The sequence below is a fragment of the Struthio camelus genome, chromosome 38 (genome assembly GCF_040807025.1).
Source record: "Struthio camelus isolate bStrCam1 chromosome 38, bStrCam1.hap1, whole genome shotgun sequence".
In the NCBI taxonomy this organism is placed as follows: Eukaryota; Metazoa; Chordata; class Aves; order Struthioniformes; family Struthionidae; genus Struthio; species Struthio camelus.
In genome coordinates this window covers 1-20,400 of record NC_090979.1, presented here as the reverse complement: position 1 = coordinate 20,400, position 20,400 = coordinate 1, and the positions used below count along the sequence as shown (strand labels likewise).

At 77.7% G+C, this 20,400-nt stretch overlaps 2 protein-coding genes across 3 annotated transcripts; both read left to right on the top strand.

Annotated features, from left to right (window-relative positions):
• Positions 1-361: 361 nt before the first annotated feature.
• On the top strand, positions 362-4,821 carry GATA1 (GATA binding protein 1). The gene is made up of 6 exons (XM_068924106.1): positions 362-1,028; positions 1,660-1,839; positions 2,197-2,466; positions 3,469-3,614; positions 4,283-4,408; positions 4,507-4,821. The coding sequence occupies exons 2-6, from the start codon at positions 1,710-1,712 to the stop codon at positions 4,819-4,821; spliced, it is 987 nt and encodes a 328-aa protein (XP_068780207.1). The 5' UTR covers positions 362-1,028; positions 1,660-1,709.
• Positions 4,822-6,288: 1,467 nt separating this feature from the next.
• LOC138063976 (histone deacetylase 6-like) lies at positions 6,289-15,800 on the top strand. Of its 2 annotated transcripts, XM_068924211.1 has the most exons (17): positions 6,291-6,336; positions 6,751-6,867; positions 7,724-7,812; positions 7,901-7,970; positions 8,082-8,122; positions 8,880-8,919; positions 9,068-9,165; positions 9,867-9,944; positions 10,595-10,663; positions 11,330-11,423; positions 11,853-11,918; positions 12,048-12,107; positions 12,517-12,606; positions 13,736-13,839; positions 14,528-14,595; positions 15,098-15,286; positions 15,672-15,800. In XM_068924211.1, the coding sequence occupies exons 1-16, from the start codon at positions 6,334-6,336 to the stop codon at positions 15,208-15,210; spliced, it is 1,200 nt and encodes a 399-aa protein (XP_068780312.1). In that variant the 5' UTR covers positions 6,291-6,333; the 3' UTR covers positions 15,211-15,286; positions 15,672-15,800. The 2 variants fall into 2 exon arrangements, with proteins under 2 accessions (XP_068780313.1, XP_068780312.1); XM_068924212.1 differs by lacking the exons at positions 13,736-13,839; positions 15,672-15,800 and having other exon boundaries at positions 6,289-6,336; positions 15,098-15,233.
• The last annotated feature ends 4,600 nt before the right edge of the window (positions 15,801-20,400 follow it).

Sequence of the window (20,400 nt, the reverse complement as noted above, 5' to 3'; positions counted from 1 at the left end):
GGCGGCGGTTCGGGGAAGGGGCCGGCGCCTCCGCCCGAAGCCGGCCCGCGCCCGCCCCGCCCCCCCACGGCGCCCCGGACGCCTGGGTCCGGCGAGGGGCGCCGCCCGGACGCCTGGGCCCCCGGCTCGCGTGCCCGTGTCGGTGCGCGGGGGCGCCCGGACACCTGGGCCCCCCCGCTCGTGTGCCCGTGTCAGTGCGTGGGGGCGCCCGGACGCCTGGGCCCCCGAGGGGCGCCGCCCGGACGCCTGGGCCCCCGGCTCGCGTGCCCGTGTCGGTGCGCGGGGGCGCCCGGACGCCTGGGCCCCCCCCGCTCGCGTGCCCGTGTCGGTGCGTGGGGGCGCCCGGACGCCTGGGCCCCCGAGGGGCGCAAGCCCGGACGCCTGGGTCCCTGGCTCGCGTGCCCGTGTCGGTGCGCGGGGGCGCCCGGACGCCTGGGCCCCCCGGCCCCGCCCCCCCACCCCCCAGCCCAACCGCCAGCCCGGCCCTGGCATCAGATAAGGCTTATCAGGGCCCGGCAGCCCCGGCCGTTGCCGCCCCGAGGGGGGGCCGTCGGGGACCCAGGCGTCCGGGCGTGCCCGCCCCGGGGACCCAGGCGTCCCCCGCTCCGCCCCGCGGCGGACCCAGGTGTCCGGGTGGTCCCGTTCCGCCCCCGCGGACCCCCCCTCCCCCTAAAGCGTCCCCGACCTCGAGGGGGCCCAGGCGTCCGGGCTCTCCAGCCCTGCCCTCCCCGTTGCCCGAAGACGCCTCGCACTCGTCGCTCAGGGGCCCAGGCGTCCGGGAGCTCTTCTCTAAGCTGCCCCCTGCCGAGGGACCCAGGCGTCCGGGGCCTTCGGCGTCTGCCCCGTCAGCTCCCAGGGGACCCAGGCGTCCGGGACCCGCTCCGTCTGACCGCCCCCGCCCCGGGGACCCAGGCGTCCGGGCGGGGGAGCTGCCCACCCCCCGCGGGCCCGGCCCCGGGCGGGTCCCGCCCCGCCTGGCCCGCGGCGTCCGTCCGTCCGTCCGACCCGCGCTGACGCGACGGCTCCAGGTCAGCTGCCCCCCGGCGGGGCTGGGGCGGGGGGCGGGCTGGGGGGGCCCAGGCGTCCGGGCGGGCACCCTCGCCTCACCCGCTGCCGCCCGGAGGGACCCCGGTGTCCGGGGCCCCCCTCTCTAAGGGGGCCCAGGCGTCCGGGCGGGCACCCTCGTGTCACCTGGAGGGACCCCGGCGTCCCGGGTCCTCCTCTCCAAGGGGACCCAGGCGTCCGGGGCCCCCCTCCCTAAGGGGGCCCAGGCGTCCGGGCGGGCTCCCTTGGATCACCCACCGCCACCCACAGGGGACCCAGGCGTCCGGGGCCCCCCTCCCCAAGGGGACCCAGGCGTCCGGGCAGCCTCCCTCGCGTCACCCGCTGCCATCCAGAAGGGCCCAGGCGTCCGGGGCCCTCTTCCCCGAGGGGGCCCAGGCGTCCGGGCGGGCTCCCTTGGATCACCCACCGCCACCCACCGGGGACCCAGGCGTCCGGGGCCCCCCTCCCTAAGGGGACCCAGGTGTCCGGGCTCCCTCGCGTCACCCGCTGCCATCCGGAAGGGCCCAGGCGTCCGGGGCCCCCTTCCCCGAGGGGGCCCAGGCGTCCGGGCGGGGGCACGCGCACTGACCGTCCCCCCCCCGCCGCTTGCCACAGGCCCCGGCGTCCCCGGTGGCCCGCAGGGGACCCAGGCGTCCGGGTCCCCCATGGAGTTCGTGGCGCTGGGGGGGCCGGACGGGGCCCCCCCCTTCGCCGACGAGGCCGGCGCCTTCCTGGGGCTGGGGGGCCCCGAGGCCCCGGAGCCGGGGGGGCTGCTGGGCCCCTTCCCCCCCACAGGTAGGACCTGCGCCCCCCCCAACGCGTCACCCGTGTCCCCCCGGCCCCCACCTCCCCCGTGTCCCCGAGCCCCCCCTTGTCCCCCCACGTCCCCCCACCTCCCTGATGTCCCCCTCCGTGCCCCCCGTGTCCCCCCATGACCCCCAACGCCCCCCGTGTCCCCCATGTCCCCACGTCCCCCCCCGTGTCCCCCCAACGCCCCCCGTGTCCCCCCAGTCCCCCCACGTCCCCAATGTCCCTTGTGTCCCCCAACACCCCCCAGGTCCCCCCACCCCCCCGTTGTCCCCCCCGCGTCCCCCCCCATGTCCCCGTGTCCCCCCCCGTGTCCCCCCCGCCGGTGACGCCGTGCCCCCGCAGGGCGCCTCTCCCTGCCGCTGGCGCCGTGGGGCGACGGGGGGGCGCTGGGGGCCGGGGGCTGGGGGGCGCCGGCCCCCCCCGACCCCCCCGGGGACCCGTCGGGCCCCCCCCGCTTCCTGGAGCTGCTGCGGCCCCCCCGGGGCAGCCCCCCCCCGCCGCCCCCGCCCGGGGGGGGGCCCCCCGCCGCCGCCGCCGCCCTGGCCTTCCTGCCCCCCCCGCCGGGGGGTCCGGCCCCCCGGCCCCGGCCCGGCCTCTCCCCGGCCCTCTGCGGTGAGTCTGGGGGCCGGGGGGGCCGGGGGGAGGTGGGAAATGGGGGCAATCGGGGGGGATTTGGGGCTGGGGGCAGCGGGGAAAGCGGGGGGGCAACGGGGGTGGGGATGGACTGGGGGCTGCGGAGCAGCGGGGCGCTGGGGGCACTGGGGGGCACTGGGGGCAGGTGCTGGGGGGTGCTGGGAGCACTGGTGTGTACTGGAGTGTATGCGGGAGTGTATGGGGGTGTGCTGGTGTGCACTGGTGCATGCTGGTGCGTGCTGGTGGTCGCTAGTGCACGCTGGTGCACACTGGTGGGCGCTGGTGCACACTGGTACGTACTGGTGCATGCTGGTGCGCACTGGTGGGCAGTGGTGCATAGTGGTGCTTACTGGTGGGCGCTAGTGCTGACTGGGGGCACTGGTGGGTGCTGGTGGGTGCTGGTGGGCGCTGGTGCTGACTGGGGGCACTGGGGGGCACTGGTGGGTGCTGGTGGGCACTGGTGGGTGCTGGTGTTGACTGGGGGCACTGGTGGGCGCTGGTGGGTGCTGGTGGGCGCTGGTGGGCGCTGGTGCTGACTGGGGGCACTGGGGGGCGCTGGTGGGTGCTGGTGGGCACTGGTGGGTGCTGGTGTTGACTGGGGGCACTGGAGGGCACTGGTGGGTGCTGGTGGGCGTTGGTGGGCGCTGGTGCTGACTGGGGGCACTGGGGGGCACTGGTGGGTGCTGGTGGGCGCTGGTGCTGACTGGGGGCACTGGGGGGCGCTGGTGGGTGCTGACTGGTGGGCAGTGGTGCGTGCTGGGGGCACTGGGGGGCGCTGGTGGGTGCTGACTGGGGGCACTGGGGGGCGCTGGTGGGTGCTGACTGGGGGCACTGGGGGGCGCTGGTGGGTGCTGACTGGTGGGCAGTGGTGCGTGCCGGTGCTGACCGGTGCTGACCGGTGCTGACCGGTGGGCACTGGTGGGCACTGGTGCCCACGGGTGCCCACGGGTGCCCACGGGTGCTGACGGGGGCGGGGCGCAGAGGCGCGGGAGTGCGTCAACTGCGGGGCCACGACCACCCCGCTGTGGCGCCGCGACGGCACCGGCCATTACCTGTGCAACGCCTGCGGCCTCTACCACAAGATGAACGGCCACAACCGGCCCCTCATCCGCCCCAAAAAGCGCCTGGTGAGCCCCCGGCCCCCCCGCCCCCCCGGACGCGCCCCCGACCCCCCCGGACGCGCCCCCAAACCGCCCATACGTGCCCCCGACCCCCTCGGACGCACCCCCAAACCGCCCCTACACACCCCAGACCCCCCGGACGCACCCTAGACCCCCCCGGACGCACCCCAACCCCCCCGGACGCACCCCCAAACCGCCCCTACACACCCCAGACCCCCCGTACGCACCCCTGACCCCCCCAGACGGACCCCCAAACCGCCCCTACACACCCCAGACCCCCCTGTACACACCCCTGACCCCCCCAGACGGACCCCCAGACCGCCCCTACATACCCCAGACCCCCCAGACGCACCCCAGACCCCCCCGTACACACCCCTGACCCCCCCGGACGCACCCCCAAACCATCTCTACGCACTCCAGACCCCCCGGGCGCACCCCAGACCCCCCTGTACGCACCCCTGACCCCCCCGGACGTACCCCCAGACCGCCCCTACACACCCCAGACCCCCCTGTACATGCACCCAAGCCCCCCCCGTACACACCCCAAATCCTCCTGAGCCCCCCCAGCACCCCCACATCCAGCCACTGCCTCCCCCAAGCGCCCCTTCCTGGGGGGGGGGGGGGCAAGGCGCAGAGCCCCTCGTTAAGGCCCGGGGCGCCCCCCCCCCCCGCAGATCGTTAGCAAACGAGCGGGGACGGCGTGCAGCAACTGCCAGACGACGACGACGACGCTGTGGCGGCGCAACGCCAGCGGCGACCCCGTCTGCAACGCCTGCGGCCTCTACTTCAAGCTGCACAACGTGAGCCCGGACGCCGGGGCCCCTCGGGGGGCGGTGGGGGGGGGGGGGGGGCGACGGGCCCGGCCGGACGCCTGGGTCCCACGGGCCGCTCCCCGCAGGTGAACCGCCCGCTGACCATGCGCAAGGACGGCATCCAGACCCGCAACCGCAAGGTCTCGGCCAAGGGGAAGAAGCGGCGGGGGGCGGCAGCGGCGGGGGGGGCGGCGGCGGGGGGGGCGCTGGGGGAGCCCGGGCCGCCCCCCCCGGCCCCGCCGCCCGCCCCCGCCGACGACCCCGCCGCCCTCTACGCCCTGGGCCCCGTCGTCCTCTCCGGCCACTTCCTGCCTTTCGCCCCCCCGCAGTTTCTGGGGGGGCCTTCGGGGGCCTACGCGGCCCCCCCCGGCACCCCGGGGGCCGGCCCCCCCCTGGGTTGAGACCTGCCGCCCCCCCCCCCCCGAGGTGGGGGGGGGGACGTGCCGGGGGGGACCCAGGCGTCCGGGCGGTGCCCCCTCTCCGAGCTGCCGACCCCCCCCAATCCCAGGGGGGGAACCCCCAAATTACAGCAGTTTTGTATCGGAAATGGCTGGTTGCGTGATTATTTGGGGGGGGGGTGCTGGACGCCTGGGCCCCCCCGGCGGGGGGTGGGGTGCACCCGGACGCCTGGGTCCACGTGGGCTGTGGGGGCTGTTTTGGACCCCCCCCATAGGTACAGGATGGTCACTGGGGCGCGGTGACGCCGGGGGGTAGGGGAGGGACCCCAAAATGGCACCTCCAAGATGGCGCCCACCCCCCCGGACGGCACACCCCCAAGACGGCGGCCCCCCGATGGCGCCCGCGACGGCCTCCCCGAAACGGCACCTCCAAGGCGGTGACCACCCCCCCGCGGTGACCCCGAAAGGGCCCCCCCAGCCCCAGGAGGGCACCCCAAGATGGCGCCACCCTCCCCCCTCCACGACAGCATCTCCGAACTGGTGCCCCAAGACGGCGCCTTCCGTGTGGTGCCCCCAAGATGGCTTCCCCAAAATGGCACCTCCATGGGGGCGCCCCCCCCCCCATGATGGTGACCACATGATGGTGTTTCCAAGATGGCACCTCCAAGATGGCGTTCTCCATGATGGCTTCCCCAAAATAGCACCTGCATGGGGGTGCCCCCCCGTGATGGTGACCCCTTGATGGCTTCCCCAAGATGGTGCTCTCCGTGATGGTGCCCCCGAAATGGTACCTCCGGGGTGGTGCCCCCCATGTTGGCTTCCCCAAAACAGCACCCCCAAGATGATGTCTCCCCCCAAGATGGCGCCTCCAAGATGGCGCCTCCAAGATGGCACCTCCAAGATGGCACCCCCAAGATGGCACCTCCAAGATGGCGCCCCCAAGATGGCGTCCCCAAAATGGCACCTCCAAGATGGCGCCTCCAAGATGGCGCCTCCAAGATGGCGCCCCCAAAATGGCGCCCGCATGATGGCGCCCCCCGTGACGTCTTCCCCATAACCGCACCTCCAAGATGGCGCCTCCCTCCATAACCCCCCACCTCCGTGGAGGGCACCCCCAACATGGCCGCCTCCAAAATGGCGCCCCCCATGCAGGCGCCGCCCGCAAGATGGCGCCCGCCAGGGCGCCGCCCCCTCAGGGCCGCTCTCTCCCCCCCCCCTCCCGCCGCCGTGGTCGCGCCCGGCTCCCTCCCCCCCCCGCCCCTTCTGCCGCTTGGCCCCGCCCGGCGGCCGCTGACGTCATCGCCGCGCGCCGCGCGCGACGGTCGGGCGGGGGGGAGCAGGTGAGAGCGGCCGCGCCGCGCTCCGCTCCGCTCCCCGCCGCCCCCCCCGGACCCCCCCGGACCCCCCTAACCCCCCCCGTTGCCCTCCCCAGGCCCCTCCCCCTCCCGCGATGCCCCCGCGCCGCGGCCGCCCCCCCCCCGCGCGCTGACGGAGCCCCGCCCCCCGGCGGTCGCCATGGTGAGTGGGGCGGGGCCGGTTGGGGGGGGGACCGCTGGTATGTGGAGGGGGGGGTGTGGCCGTGGGGGCGTGGCCGAAGCGGAGGGGGCGGGGTCAGGAGGGGCGGGGGCGGTTGGGGAGCTAGTTTGGGGGTGTGGCTGCGGGGGGGGCGTGGCCGAGGCGGAGGGGGCGGGGTCACGAGGGGCAGTGTCCATTGGGGAGCTAGTTTGAGGGCGTGGCTGCGGGGGGGCGTGGCCGAGGCGGAGGGGCGGAGTCACAAGGGGGCGGGGTCAAGAGCATAGTGCTGTTTAAGGGGTAGTTCTGGGGGTGGGGGCGTGGCTGCAGCGGAGGGGGCGGGGCTTGGTGCAGGGTGGGGGAGGGGCTGGGGGCGTGGCCTCGCGGAGGGGGCGGGGCACGAGGAGGCTCCGCCCCCAGGGCCGGGCGGGGCGCCGCGCCCCCCGGCAGAGCCCCGGGCTGCCCGAGGCCAAGCGCCGCGGCCGGGCCCGGAGGAGGAACAGGGAGGAGGAGCTGGAGGCGGGGCTGCAGCACCTGGTAGGCGGGGCCAGCCCGGACGCCGGGGCCCCTGCGGCGGGGTGGGGGCAGCGAGGGGGGTCCGCCCGGACGCCTGGGCCCCCCCTGAGGGTGGGGGGAGGCTCCGCCCGGACGCCTGGGCCCCTCCTGGACACCTGGGCCCCTCCTGGGGGCGGGGGGAGGCTCCGCCCGGACGCCTGGGCCCCTCCTGGACACCTGGGCCCTCCCGGGGTGGGGGAGGCTCTACCCGGACGCCTGGGTTCCTCTTGGGGGTGGGGAGAGGAGGCTCCGCCTGGACACCTGGGCCCCTCCCGGACACCTGGGCCCCTCCCGGATGCCTGGGCCCCTCCCGGACGCCTGGGCCCCTCCCGAGGGTGGGGGGAGGCTCTGCCCGGACACCTGGGCCCCTCCCAGACGCCTGGGCCCCCCCTGGGGGTGGGGGGAGGCTCTGCCCGGACACCTGGGCCCCTCCTGGGGGTGGGGGGAGGCCCCTCCCGGACACCTGGGCCCCTCCCGGACGCCTGGGCCCCTCCCGAGGGTGGGGGGAGGCTCTGCCCGGACACCTGGGCCCCTCCTGGATGCCTGGGTCCCCACTGGGGGTGGGGGGAGGCCCCTCCCGGACGCCTGGGCCCCTCCCGGATGCCTGGGCCCCCCCCGGGAGTGGGGGGAGGCTCCGCCCGGACACCTGGGCCCCTCCCGAATGCCTGGGCCCCTCCCGGACGCCTGGGCCCCCCCCGGGAGTGGGGGGAGGAGGCTCCGCCTGGACGCAGCGGGACTTGGGGGGGGGGCACCTCGAGCCCGGCCGGCCGGGTCCTTCGGGAGCGGGGCCAGCCGGACGCCGGGGCCCCTCGGACGCCTGGGCTCGCCCGGCCGGCAGGAGCTGGGCGCGGAGGGGCCGGCGCCCACGGGGACGGGGCTGGCGTACGACGAGCAGACGGCGGCTCTGCCCTGGCCCGGGGACGAGAGGTAGGGCCCGGACGCCTGGGTCCGCGGGGGGGGCGGGGGGGCGGCCGGCCGGACGCCTGGGCCCTCACGGGCCCCCTCCGGCCCGCAGCCCCCCGCTGGCCGCCGCCTGGGCCCGGCTGCAGCAGTACGGCCTGGTGGAGCGCTGCGTGCGCGTGGAGGTGAGCGCCGGACGCCGGGGCCCCGCCGGGGGGCGGGGGGGGGGCCGCCGGACGCCGGGGCCCCTCGGACGCCTGGGCCCCGCGCGCTGCCCCTCCCCTGTCGCGTTTCAGCCCCGTTTGGCGACGGACGAGGAGATCCTGCTGGTCCACAGGTCGGGGGGGGGCTGGGGGGGCTTTGGGGTCCTCAGGGGGGCGGGGGGCACTTTGGGGGCCGCACAGGGGGGTCGGGGGGGCCCTCAGGGGTGTTTAGGGCTCCTGGGGGGAGCGGGGGGTCCCGGGGGGTGTTGGGGGGCCCCAGGGGGGTGCAGGGGGGAGCAGGGGGTCCCGGGGGGTGTTGGGGGCCCCAGGGGGGTGTTGGGGGGAGCGGGGGGTCCCCAGGAGGGTGTTGGGGGGCCCCAGGGGGGTGCTGGGGGGAGCAGGGGGTCCCGGGGGGTGTTGGGGGCCCCAGGGGGGTGTTGGGGGGAGCGGGGGATCCCCAGGAGGGTGTTGGGGGGCCCCAGGGGGGTGCTGGGGGGAGCAGAGGGTCCCGGGGGGTGTTGGGTGTTGGGGGTCCTGGGGGGTGTTGGGGGGAGCAGGGGGTCCCCAGGGGGGTGTTGGGGGGCCCCAGGGGGGTGTTGGGGGGTGTTGGGGGTCCTGGGGGGTGTTGGGGGGAGCAGGGGGTCCCCACGGGGGTGCGGGGGGGCCCCAGGGGGGTGCTGGGGGGAGCAGGGGGCCCAGGGGGGTGTTGGGGGGCCCAGGGGGGTGCTGGGGCGGTGTTGGGGGTCCTGGGGGGGTGCTGGGGGTCCCCGGGGGCTGTTGGGGGGTGCCGGGGGGAGCAGGGGGTCCCGGGGGGGTGTTGGGGGGGCCCCAGGGGAGCGGGGGGGCCCCGGGGGGGTCCCGTGGGTGCTGAGGCAGCCGCGCGTCCCGCAGCCCCGAGGCGCTGGCGCAGACGGCGGCGGCGGCGCAGCCGGTGGGTGAGCGCCCGGACGCCTGGGCCCGGCCGGGGGCGGGGGCGGGGCGGGGGGCGCCCGGCCGCCGGGGCCCCCCGGGCGCCCCGGGGCCGGGGGGGGGGGGGTGTCGGGAGCCCGGCCGGACGCCTGGGTCCCCGCTGGGCGCAGGAGGCGGCGGCGGGCGCCCGGCTGGCGGCGGGGGCGCTGCTGGCGCTGGTGAGCGGCGTGGCGGCCGGCGAGCTGCGCAACGGCCTCGGCCTCCTCCGGTACGCGCCCGCGGCGGCTGTAGGCGCTCTGGGGGGCCGCGGGGGGGCGGGGGGGGCTATGGGGGGGGATAGGAGCGTCGTGGGGGCTGTAGGGGGCCGTAGGGGCTAGGGTCGGGTGTAGAGAGCTGGGGGGGGGCTGTGGGGGGCTATGGGGGGTATAGGGGTGTTGGGGGGTCGTAGGGAGCTGCAGGGGGGCATAGGGGGTGTAGGGGCGTCGTGGGGGCCTGTAGGGAGCTGCAGGGGGGTATAGGGGGTGTAGGGGCGTCGTGGGGGCCTGTAGGGAGCTGCAGGGGGGTATAGGGGGTGTAGGGGCGTCGTGGGGGTCGTAGGGAGCTGCAGGGGGGCATAGGGGGTGTAGGGGCGTCGTGGGGGTCGTAGGGAGCTGCAGGGGGGCATAGGGGGTGTAGGGGCGCTGTGGGGGTCGTAGGGAGCTGCAGGGGGGCATAGGGGGTGTAGGGGCGCTGCGGGGGTCGTGGGGCGTCGCGGGGCCTGTAGGGGGCTCGATGGGGGCGTGGGGGCGTTGTGGGGCCGCAGGGGCCTGCTGGGGGGCTGTAGGGCATCGGGGCATCGCGGAGACCGTAGAGGAGGTGGGGGGGCTGCAGGGGTCGGTGGGCGTTGGGGGAGCTACGGGGGAGCTGCCGGGGGGCCGCGGGGGGCACGGTGGGGCCCTATAGGCGCTATAGGGACGGGGTGTCCCGCAGCCCCCCCGGCGGCTCCAGCGCGCTCAACGCCGTGGCCATGGCCGCCCGCTGGGCCCAGCGGCGCCTCGGGGTGCAGCGGTGAGCCGGACGCCGGGGCCCCGCCGGGGGGGCGGGGGGAGGCTCCGCCCGGACGCCTGGGCCCCTCCCGGGCGCCTGGGCCCCTCCTGGGGGTGGGGGGAGGCCCCTCCCGGACGCCTGGGCCCCTCCCGGACGCCTGGGCCCCTCCTGGGGGTGGGGGAGGCCCCTCCCGGACGCCTGGGCCCCTCCCGGACGCCTGGGCCCCTCCTGGGGGTGGGGGAGGCCCCTCCCGGACGCCTGGGCCCCTCCTGGGGGTGGGGAGAGACCCCTCCCGGACGCCTGGGCCCCTCCTGGGGGTGGGGGAGGCTCTGCCCGGACACCTGGGCCCCTCCTGGACACCTGGGCCCCTCCTGCGGGTGGGGGAGGCTCCGCCCGGACGCCTGGGCCCCTCCCGGACGCCTGGGTCCCCCGGGGGTGGGGGAGGCTCCGCCCGGACGCCTGGGCCCCTCCCGGACGCCTGGGCCCCTCCTGGGGGCGGGGGGAGGCCCCTCCCGGACGCCTGGGCCCCTCCTGGGGGTGGGGGAGGCTCCACCTGGACGCCTGGGCCCCTCCCGGACGCCTGGGTCCCTGCTGGGGGTGGGGGGAGGCTCCGCCCGGACGCCTGGGCCCCTCCCGGACGCCTGGGCCCCTCGCCGCCCCTGCCCCGGCAGCGTGCTCATCGTGAACTGGGACGTGGAGCCCGACCAGAGCACCCAGAGCTTCTTTGAGGACGACCCCAGGTGGGCGCTGGGGGGCACTGGGGGGGGGTCCTGGAGCCCAGTGGGGGGTTGTGGGACGTACTGGGAGCTACTGGGCAGGGCAGGTAGTGGTGCTGGGGGATACTGGGAGGTGCTGGGGGATGCCAGGAGGGTCTCTGGGGGCACTGGGGCCTGCTGGGGGGTGCCGGGGGGTGCCGGGGGGGCACTGGTGCGTACTGGGGGGTGCCGGGGGGGGCGCTGGTGGGCACTGGTGCGTACTGGGGGGTGCCGGGGGGGGCGCTGGTGGGCACTGGTGCGTATTGGGGGGTGCCGGGGGGGCACTGGTGCATACTGGGAGGTGCCGGGGGGGGCACTGGGAGGCACTGGTGCGTACTGGGAGGTGCTGGGGGGCGCTGGGGGCACTGGTGCGTACTGGGGGGTGCTGGGGGACACTGGTGTGCACTGGTGTGTACTGGGGGGTGCCGGGGGGGCACTGGTGCGCACTGGTGCGTACTGGGGGGTGCTGGGGGGTGCCGGGGGGGCACCGGTGCGTACTGGGAGGTGCCGGGGGGGCACTGGTGGGCACTGGTGCGTACCGGGGAGTGCTGGGGGGGGCGCTGGTGCGCACTGGTGCATACTGGTGGGTGCTGGGGGGGGCACTGGTGCGTACTGGGCGGCACTGGGACTGACCCCCCCCCCCCCCCGCAGCGTGCTGTGCTTCTCGGTGCACCGGGGGGCCGGCGGCCCCCCCCCCGGCGCGGGCCGGGCCCGGGGCTGCGCCCTCAACCTGCCCTGGCAGCAGGTACGTCGCTGTCCCCTGCGGGGGCCGCGGGGGCCGGTCTCGTCCTATAGCGGCGGTAGGAAGTGGCTGGCTGCTCGCTCCCCTCCTATAGGGGCTATAGGGGCTCGCCGGCTCCTCCTCTTCCTGCTACGGGGGCTCTAGGGGGGCCCGCTGCTCGCCTGGTCCCCTATAGGGGCTATAGGGGCCCTTCCGGGTGCTCACCGGGCCGCCCCGGGCCGTAAGGCCCCCATAGGGTCGGGGCAGGCCCAGGCGTGTCGCGGGAGCTCGGGCTTCGGGCTGCGCGGCGCCGGCGCGGGCGAAGCGGGGGCGCCGCAGGCGCTATAGGGGGTGTTGGTAGGAGCCGCGTGGGGCTTCCCCGGGCGGTGCGGGGGCTCCGTAGGGGCCGGGCGGCCGTAGGGGATGCCGAGGCGCCCGCGCGTCTGCCCGCAGGCCGGCATGACGGACGGCGACTACCTGGCGGCCTTCCTGCAGCTGCTGCTGCCCGTGGGGCTGGAGGTGAGGCGGGGGCGCGCGCGGGGGCCCCTATGGACGCGTGGGGGCCCCTATGGACGCGGGGGCCCCTACGGGCGCGGGGGCCCCTACGGGCGCGGGGGGCCCCTACGGACGGACGCGGCTCCGCTCCAGTTTCAGCCGCAGCTGGTGCTCGTCGCCGCCGGCTTCGGCGCCCTCGTCGGGCACCCGGAGGTGAGCCGCCGCCATCGCCCCCTTCCCCTATGGGGGCCGTAGGGGCCGCGCAGCGGGGGGCGGCGCGCGCGGACCCCTCCCTCCCCTCCAGGGCCGTCCGCACGGGCCGCCTCCGGGCGCTATAGGGGCCGCGCGGGGCGTCGACGGCCCCGCGAGCTGCCCGCGGCCCTTGCACGCCCCTATAGACCCCCCTGGAGCAGCTATAGGAGCCTCAGGGGGGGGTCTATAGGGGACGGGAGCAGCGCTGGGGCGCTACGGAGGGCCTGGGGTCGGCGGGGCGGGGGGGGGAGCCGCGCGGCGCTATAGGGGCCGCTGCAGGCCGGGGCGGGAGGGCTCGGGGGGGCTGTCGGGAGGGGGGGCGCTATAGGGGCTATAGGGGCCCCGGCCGACGCGGGCGCCTGCCCGGCAGGGGGGGATGCGCGTGACGCCCGGCGGCTTCGCCCACCTCACCCACCTGCTGGCCGGCCTGGCCGCCGGCCGCCTCGTCCTCTCCCTGCAGGTGAGGGGCCTATAGGGGCCTCGGCGGGGGCGCTATAGGGGACGTGGGAGCGACCGGGGGGCGATGTAGGGGGCCCCGGGGTGACCTGGGGGCGCTATAGGGGCCGTACGGGGGAGGTGGGGGCAGTGCAGGGGCTTTGGGGGCGCCTGGGGGCGCTATAGGGGCCATAGGAGCCGTGGGGGGGGGCAGCGTGGGGGTCACACAGGTGAGCTGGGGGCGCTATAGGAGTCCTTGGGGTGTCGTGGGGGTACTGTAGGGGTCCTGGGGGCACTATAGGGGTCCGGGGGGGTGTGGGGGTGCTATAGGAGCATCATGGGGGTGCTATAAGGGCCGTGGAAGTAGTGCAGGGCCCTATAGGGGCCCTTGGGGGCAGCATGGGGGCAGCACAGGGGTGTCCGGGGGCGCTATAAGGGCCATGAGGGCGACGGGGGGGGGTCCGATGGAGGGCTGGGGGGGTGTCATGGGGGCTCTATAAGGCATAGGGGTGTTACAGGGCACTATAGGGGTCCTGGGAGCGTCGCGGGGGGTATGGGGGGTCGCGGGGGCTCTATAAGGGCCGCGGGGGTGAGGGTGGGGGGCTATAGGGGTCCTGGGAGCGTCGCGGGGGGGTATGGGGAGTCGCGGGGGCTCTATAAGGGCCGCAGGGGTGAGGGTGGGGGCTATAGGGGTCCTGGGAACGTCGCGGGGGGGTATGGGGGGTCGCGGGGGCTCTATAAGGGCCGCGGGGGTGAGGGTGGGGGGCTATAGGGGTCCTGGGAGCGTCGCGGGGGGGTATGGGGAGTCGCGGGGGCTCTATAAGGGCCGCGGGGGTGAGGGCGGGGGGCTATAGGGGTCCTGGGAGCGTCGCGGGGGGGTATGGGGAGTCGCGGGGGCTCTATAAGGGCCGCGGGGGGGCGGGCGGGGGGCTATAGGGGTCCTGGAGCGTCGCGGGGGGGTATGGGGGGTCGCGGGCTCTATAAGGGCCGCGGGGGTGAGGGCGGGGGCTATAGGGGTCCTGGGAGCGTCGCGGGGGGTATGGGGAGTCGCGGGGGCTCTATAAGGGCCGCGGGGGGGCGGGGGCGCTCCGAGAGGGGGCGGCCCCCCCTCCCCGGGCGCTATAGGGGCTGCAGGGGCCGCGCTGGTCGCGCAGGGGGGGCGGCCGCCGCCGGGCCTGGCGCTGGGGCTGGGGGCCGTGCTGGCCACCCTGCTGGGGGACCCCGGGCCCCCCCCCGCCCCCGCCGTGCCCACCGCCAGGTGAGGGGCAGCCGGGGGGCCGGGGGTGTTTTGGGGGGGTCCGGGGGGTGTTTTGGGGGGATCTGGGGGTGTTTTGGGGGGGATCTGGGAGGTGAAGGTGTTTTGGGGGGGGGTCCGGGGGGTGTTTGGGGGGGATCTGGGGAGGTGGAGGTGTTTTGGGGGGGTCCGGGGGTGTTTTGGGGGGATCTGGGGAGGTGGAGGTGTTTGGGGGGGTCCGGGGGGTGTTTTGGGGGGGATCTGGGGAGGTGGAGGTGTTTTGGGGGGTCTGGGGGGTGTTTTGGGGGGGATCTGGGGAGGTGGTGGTGCTTTGGGGGGGTCTGGGGGTGTTTTGGGGGGGATCTGGGGAGGTGGAGGTGTTTTGGGAGGGGGCTGGGGGAAGTGGGGCATTTGGGGGGGGTCCGGGGCGTTTTTGGGGGGGTTCAGGGGGATGGGTGTTTTTGGGGGGGGATTCGGGGGGGTACGGCTGTTTGGGGGGTCGGGGAGCTGGAGGGAGTGGGGGCATTTGGGGGATCTGGAGGGGGTCGAGGGTGTTGGGGAGGCTGCGGTTTGGGGGGCTCAAGGCATTTGGGGGGTGTTGAGGGGATGGGGCGTTGGGGAGAGGCACGGGGGGTCAGGGGCCAAAGGGGGGTCGGGGGGTGGGGGGCATCGTGGCCCCCCCTCACCCTCCATTCCCCCCCCCCCCCCGCAGCGGGCTGGCCTCGCTGGCCCGGGCCATGGCCGCCCACCGCAAGCACTGGGGCTGCCTGCGCCAGGCTGGTGAGTCGCCCGTGTCCCCCCCTCCCCAAACCCGGGGCGGGGGTCGTGTGTCCCCCCCCCCACGACCCCAGGGGGGTCAACGGCCGCCCGCGCCCCCCGCCCTGGGCGCCCTGGGCCTGGTTGCTAAGGGCCGAGCGCGGTTGCTAGGCGGCCATTTTGGTTGCTGGGAGTTCCCCCGCGGTTGTTAGGCGGCCATTTTGGTTGCTGGAGTTCCCCCGCGGTTGCTAGGCGGCCATCTTGGTTGCTGGGAGTTCCCCCGCGGTTGTTAGGCGGCCATCTTGGTTGCTGGGAGTTCCCCCGCGGTTGCTAGGCGGCCATCTTGGTTGCTGGGAGTTCCCCGCGGTTGCTAGGCGGCCATCTTGGTCGCCGCTCGTCCTTCCGGGCCGCCGTTGCGGTTGCTAAGGGGCTCCGGGCGTTGCTAGGCGGCCATGTTGGGCCTGCGCCCCGAGCAGGCCGCGGCGCCCCCCCCCCCCAGCCCGGCTGAGCCCCCCGCGCCCCGCAGAGCCGTGGGAGCCCCCCCCGGAGGGGGCGGAGGGGCAGGGGGAGGCCGAGCCCCCCCGGAGCCGCCCGCAGAGACCCCCGAGGAGGCGCTGGCGAGAGCCGAGCAGCACCTGACGCAGCCGCGGCCCCCGGCCCGCACCGGGCTGCTCTACGACGAGAGGATGACGGAGCACTACAACCCCTGGGACAGGTAGGCCGGACGCCGGGGCCCTCGGGGTGGGCCTGGACGCCTGGGCCCCTTGTAGGGGAACTCCCCGGACGCCTGGGCCCCTGCAGGAGCAGACCCAGATGCCTGGGCCCCTTGTAGGGGGGGTTCCCTGAACACTTGGCCCCCCTGTGGGGGCTCCCGGACACCTGGGTCCCGTGTGGGGAGTCCCGGACGCCTGGGCCCCTTGTAGGGGGGTTTCCCGGACGCCTGGGCCCTTGCGGGAGGGTTGCCCGGACACCTGGGCCCCTGCGGGAAAGAGTCCCGGACGCCTAGGCCCCTTGTAGGGGGTTCCCCGGACGCCTGGGCCCCCCGGCGCGGGGTGGCGCAGGGACCCAGGCGTCCGGGCGGTGCCCCCCCCCCCCCCCAGCCAGCACCCCGAGGTGCCGCAGCGGGTGACGCGCGTCATGGAGCGGCTGGCGGAGCTGGGGCTGGCGGAGCGCTGCCGCCGGCTGCCCCCCCGCGAGGCCCTGCCCCACGAGCTGCACGCCGTGCACACGTGAGCCGGACGCCGGGGCCCCTGGGTTGGGGGGGGGGAGCCCGGACGCCTGGGTCCCTTGTTGGGGGGAGCCTGGATGCCTGGGTCCCTTGTGGGGGGGGGGAACCTGGATGGCTGGGTGCCTTTGGGGGGAGGGGGGCACCCGGAGGCCTGGGTCCCTTGGGGGCTGGGGGGCACCCGGAGGCCTGGGTCCCTTGTGGGGAGGGGGGTGCCTGGACACCTGGGTCCCTTGGGGGCTGGGTCCCTTGGGGCTGGGGGGCGCCGGGACGCCTGGGTCCCTTGGTTGGGGGGACGCCCGGACGCCTGGGTCCCTTGGGGGCTGGGGGGCGCTGGGACGCCTGGGTCCCTTGGGGTTGGGGGCGCCGGACGCCTGGGTCCCTTGTGGGGGGGGCGCCGGGATGGCTGGGTCCCTTGTGGGGGGGGGGCACCGGGACGCCTGGGTCCTTTGGGGTTGGGGGCGCCCGGACGCCTGGGTCCCTTGGGGTTGGGGGCGCCCGGACACCTGGGTCCCTTGTGGGGGGGGGCGCCGGGACGCCTGGATCCCTTGTGGGGGGGAGCCCGGACACCTGGGTCCCTCGGGGCTGGGGGAGCCCGGACACCTGGGTCCCTTGTGGGGGGGGGCGCCGGGACGCCTGGGTCCCTCAGGGCTGGGGGTGTCCGGACGCCTGGGTCCCTTGTGGGGGGGCGCCGGGACGCCTGGGTCCCTTGAGGGGGGGGCGCCCGGATGCCTGGGTCCCTCGGGGCTGGGGGAGCCCGGACGCCTGGGTCCCTTGTGGGGGGGGGCGCCCGGACGCCTGGGTCCCTTGGGGTTGGGGGCGCCCGGACGCCTGGGTCCCTTGTGGGGGGGGCGCCGGGATGCCTGGGTCCCTTGTGGGGGGGGCGCCCGGATGCCTGGGTCCCTCGGGGCTGGGGGAGCCCGGACACCTGGGTCCCTTGTGGGGGGGGCGCCCGGACGCCTGGGTCCCTCGGGGCTGGGGGAGCCCGGACGCCTGGGCCCCGCCGGACGCCTGGGCCCGCAGGCCGGCCTACGTGGCGGGGCTGGCGGCCACGGCGGGGCTGGGCCCGCGGGAGCTGCGCCGGGCGGCCGCCCGCTTCCCCTCGGTCTTCCTGTGCCCCCGCTCGGCCGCCTGCGCCCGCCTGGCCGCCGGCTGCGCCTGCGCCGCCGCCGCCGCCGTCCTGGCCGGCCAGGGGCGTCCGGGGGGCTGCCCCACGGCGGGGGGGGGGCTGGGCTGGGGGGCGGGGGGCGGCCCCACGGGGCTGGGGCAGCAGCAGGACGCTATGGGGCAGCGGCAGGTGCGCAACGCGGTGGCGGTGGGGCGGCCGTGGGGTGGCAGGACGGCGTGGGGCGGCGGTGGGGTGCCATGGAGCGGCCATGGGGCGCCATGGGGCAGCGGTGGGGCAGCGCTGTGGGGCGGCAGGACGCCGTGGGGCAGCGGTGGGGGGCAGTGGGGCGCCGTGGGGGGGGCGTGGGGCAGCCGTGGGGCGGCAGGACGCTGTGGGGCGGCCGTGTGGGGCGGCAGGTGCAGAACGCGGTGGCGGTGGGGCAGCCGTGGGGCGGCAGGACGGCGTGGGGCGGCGGTGGGTGCCGTGGGGGGGGCGTGGGGGGCCGTGGGGCGGCCGTGGGGCAGCCGGACGCCGTGGGGCAGCGGTGTGGGGCGGCAGTGCAGAACGCGGTGGCGGTGGGGGGCAGTGGGGTGGCAGGATGGCGTGGGGCGGCGGTGGGGGGCAGTGGGGCGCCGTGGGGGGGCGTGGGGCAGCCGTGGGGCGGCAGGACGCTATGGGGCGGCCGTGTGGGGCGGCAGGTGCAGAACGCGGTGGCGGTGGGGCAGCCGTGGGGCGGCAGGATGGCGTGGGGCGGCGGTGGGGTGCCGTGGGGGGGGCGTGGGGGGCCGTGGGGCGGCCGTGGGGCGGCCGGACGCCGTGGGGCAGCGCTGTGGGGCGGCAGGTGCAGAACGCGGTGGCGGTGGTGCGGCCGTGGGGCGGCAGGACGGCGTGGGGCGGCGGTGGGGTGCCGTGGGGGGGCGTGGGGGGCCGTGGGGCGGCCGTGGGGCGGCCGGACGCCGTGGGGCAGCGCTGTGGGGCGGCAGGTGCAGAACGCGGTGGCGGTGGTGCGGCCCCCGGGCACCACGCGGAGCCCGACGGCGCCAGCGGCTTCTGCCTGCTCAACTCGGCGGCGGCGGCCGCCCGGCAGGCCCAGCGCCTGGCCGGGGGGGGGCTGCGGTGAGCGGGGGGGCCGGGGGGCCGGCGGGGGGGCTGCGGCGAGCGGGGGGGCTGCGGCGAGCGGGGGGGCCGGGGGGGGCTGCGGTGAGCGGGGGGGCCGGGGGGGCCGGGGGGCTGCGGCGAGGGGGGGGGCTGGGGGGCCCGGACGCCTGGGCCCAGCAGGGGCTGGGGGGTGTCCTGGACACCTGGGCCCCACAGGGGGTGGGGGGGGGGGTCCCAGCTGCCAGGGCCCTGGGGGGTGTGTGGGGGGGGTCCCGGACGCCTGGGCCCTGTGGGGGGCAACCTGCAAGGAGCCCGGACGCCTGGGCCCCGGGGGGGGTGGGGGTGTCCCAGACGCCTGGGCCCCGGGGGGGGGTGGGGGGTGTCCCGGACGCCTGGGCCCCGGGGGGGGTGGGGGTGTCCCAGACACCTGCCCCCCCCCCCCCGGCTGCAGCCGCGCAGCCCCCGGACGCCTGGGCCCCTGCGCAGGGTGCTCATCGTGGACTGGGACGTTCACCACGGCAACGGCACCCAGCGCATCTTCGAGGACGACCCCAGGTACGGGGGGCGGTGTCACACGTGTCCCCCCCCCAGGGCCGGGTCACACGTGTGTCGTCCCCCCCCCCAGGGCCGTGTCACACATGTCCCCCCCCCGGGCCGTGTCACACACGTGTTGTCCCCCCCCAGGCCGTGTCACACACGTGTCGTCCCCCCCCCAGGCCGTGTCACACGTGTTCCCCCCCCCAGAACCATGTCACACACGTGTCCCCCCCCGGGCTGTGTCACCCGTGTCCCCCCCAGAACCGTGTCACACACGTGTTGTCCCCCCCGGGCTGTGTCACACGTGTTCCTCCCCCCAGAACCGTGTCACACGCGTGTCCCCCCCCCAGGGCCACATGACACACGTGTCTCACGTCCCCCCCCCGTGTCCCCCCCCGTGCCGCATCCCACACGCGTCCCCCCCGCGCCCCATGCTGGGCCCCCCCCCGTGTCCCCCCCGAGCTGCAGCACACGCGTGTCCCCCCCCCGCAGCGTGCTCTACGTCTCGCTGCACCGCCACGACGGCGCCTTCTTCCCCGGGGGGGGCGCCGGGGGGGGCGCCCGGACGGGCCGGGGCCGGGGCCGCGGCTTCACCCTCAACGTGGGCTGGGCCGGGCCCCGGGCCGGCGACGGCGACTACCTGGCGGCCATGGAGCGCCTGGTCCTGCCCGTGGCCTTCCAGGTGAGGGGCCGGACGCCTGGGCCCCGCGGGGGGGGGGGGGGAGCGCCTGGTCCTGCCCGTGGCCTTCCAGGTGAGGGGCCGGACGCCTGGGCCCCGCGGGGGGGGGGGGGGGCGGGGGGGGCGCCTGGTCCTGCCCGTGGCCTTCCAGGTGAGGGGCCGGACGCCTGGGCCCCGCGGGGGGGGGGGGGCGGGGGGGGCGCCTGGTCCTGCCCGCGGCCTTCCAGGTGAGGGGCCGGACGCCTGGGCCCCGCGGGGGGGGCGGGGGGGGCGCCTGGTCCTGCCCGCGGCCTTCCAGGTAGGGGCCGGACGCCTGGGCCCCGCGGGGGGGGCGGGGGGGGCGCCTGGTCCTGCCCGTGGCCTTCCAGGTGAGGGGCCGGACGCCTGGGCCCCGCGGGGGGGGGGGGCGGGGGGGGCGCCTGGTCCTGCCCGCGGCCTTCCAGGTGAGGGGCCGGACGCCTGGGCCCCGCGGGGGGGGCGGGGGGGGGCGCCTGGTCCTGCCCGTGGCCTTCCAGGTGAGGGGCCGGACGCCTGGGCCCCGCGGGGGGGGCGGGGGGGGGCGCCTGGTCCTGCCCGCGGCCTTCCAGGTGAGGGGCCGGACGCCTGGGCCCCGCGGTTGGGGTGTGGTGGTGGGGCAGGCGGGTGACGCCCCCCCCCCCCGGACGCCTGGGCCCCGCGGTTGGGGTGTGGTGGGGGAGCAGGCGGGTGACGCCCCCCCCCCCCCGGACACCTGGGCCCCGCGGTTGGGGTGTGGTGGGGGGGCAGGCGGGTGACGCCCCCCCCCCCCCCGGACACCTGGGCCCCGCAGTTCGCCCCCGAGCTGGTGCTGGTGTCGGCCGGCTTCGACGCGGCCCGCGGGGACCCGCTGGGCGGCTGCCTGGTGTCGCCCGAAGCCTTCGGCCTCATGAGCCACCTGCTGGCGGGACTGGCGGGGGGGCGCCTCGTCCTCCTCCTCGAGGTGCGCCGGACGCCTGGGCCCCTGGCGGGTGGGGGGAGCTGGCCCGGACGCCTGGGCCCCGGGGCCGTGGGGGAGCTGGCCCGGACGCCTGGGCCCCCTGCGTGGTGGAGGGAGCTGGCCCGGACGCCTGGGCCCCCTGGGGGGTGGGGGGAGCTGGCCCGGACGCCTGGGCCCCCTGGGGGGTGGAGGGAGCTGGCCCGGACGCCTGGGCCCCTGGGGGGTGG

Excerpts from the sequence above, each read along its gene's own strand:
- LOC138063976 (XM_068924211.1), top strand. Across the intron at positions 9,166-9,866 it reads AACGGCCTCGGCCTCCTCCG|CCCCCCCGGCGGCTCCAGCG; the intron begins GTACGCGCCCGC and ends GGTGTCCCGCAG. Across the intron at positions 14,596-15,097 it reads GGGCTGCCTGCGCCAGGCTG|AGCCGTGGGAGCCCCCCCCG; the intron begins GTGAGTCGCCCG and ends CGCGCCCCGCAG.
- GATA1 (XM_068924106.1), top strand. The coding sequence starts at position 1,710 with ATGGAGTTCGTGGCGCTGGGGGGGCCGGACGGGGCCCCCCCCTTCGCC. Across the intron at positions 2,467-3,468 it reads CCTCTCCCCGGCCCTCTGCG|AGGCGCGGGAGTGCGTCAAC; the intron begins GTGAGTCTGGGG and ends GGCGGGGCGCAG. Across the intron at positions 4,409-4,506 it reads TCTACTTCAAGCTGCACAAC|GTGAACCGCCCGCTGACCAT; the intron begins GTGAGCCCGGAC and ends CGCTCCCCGCAG.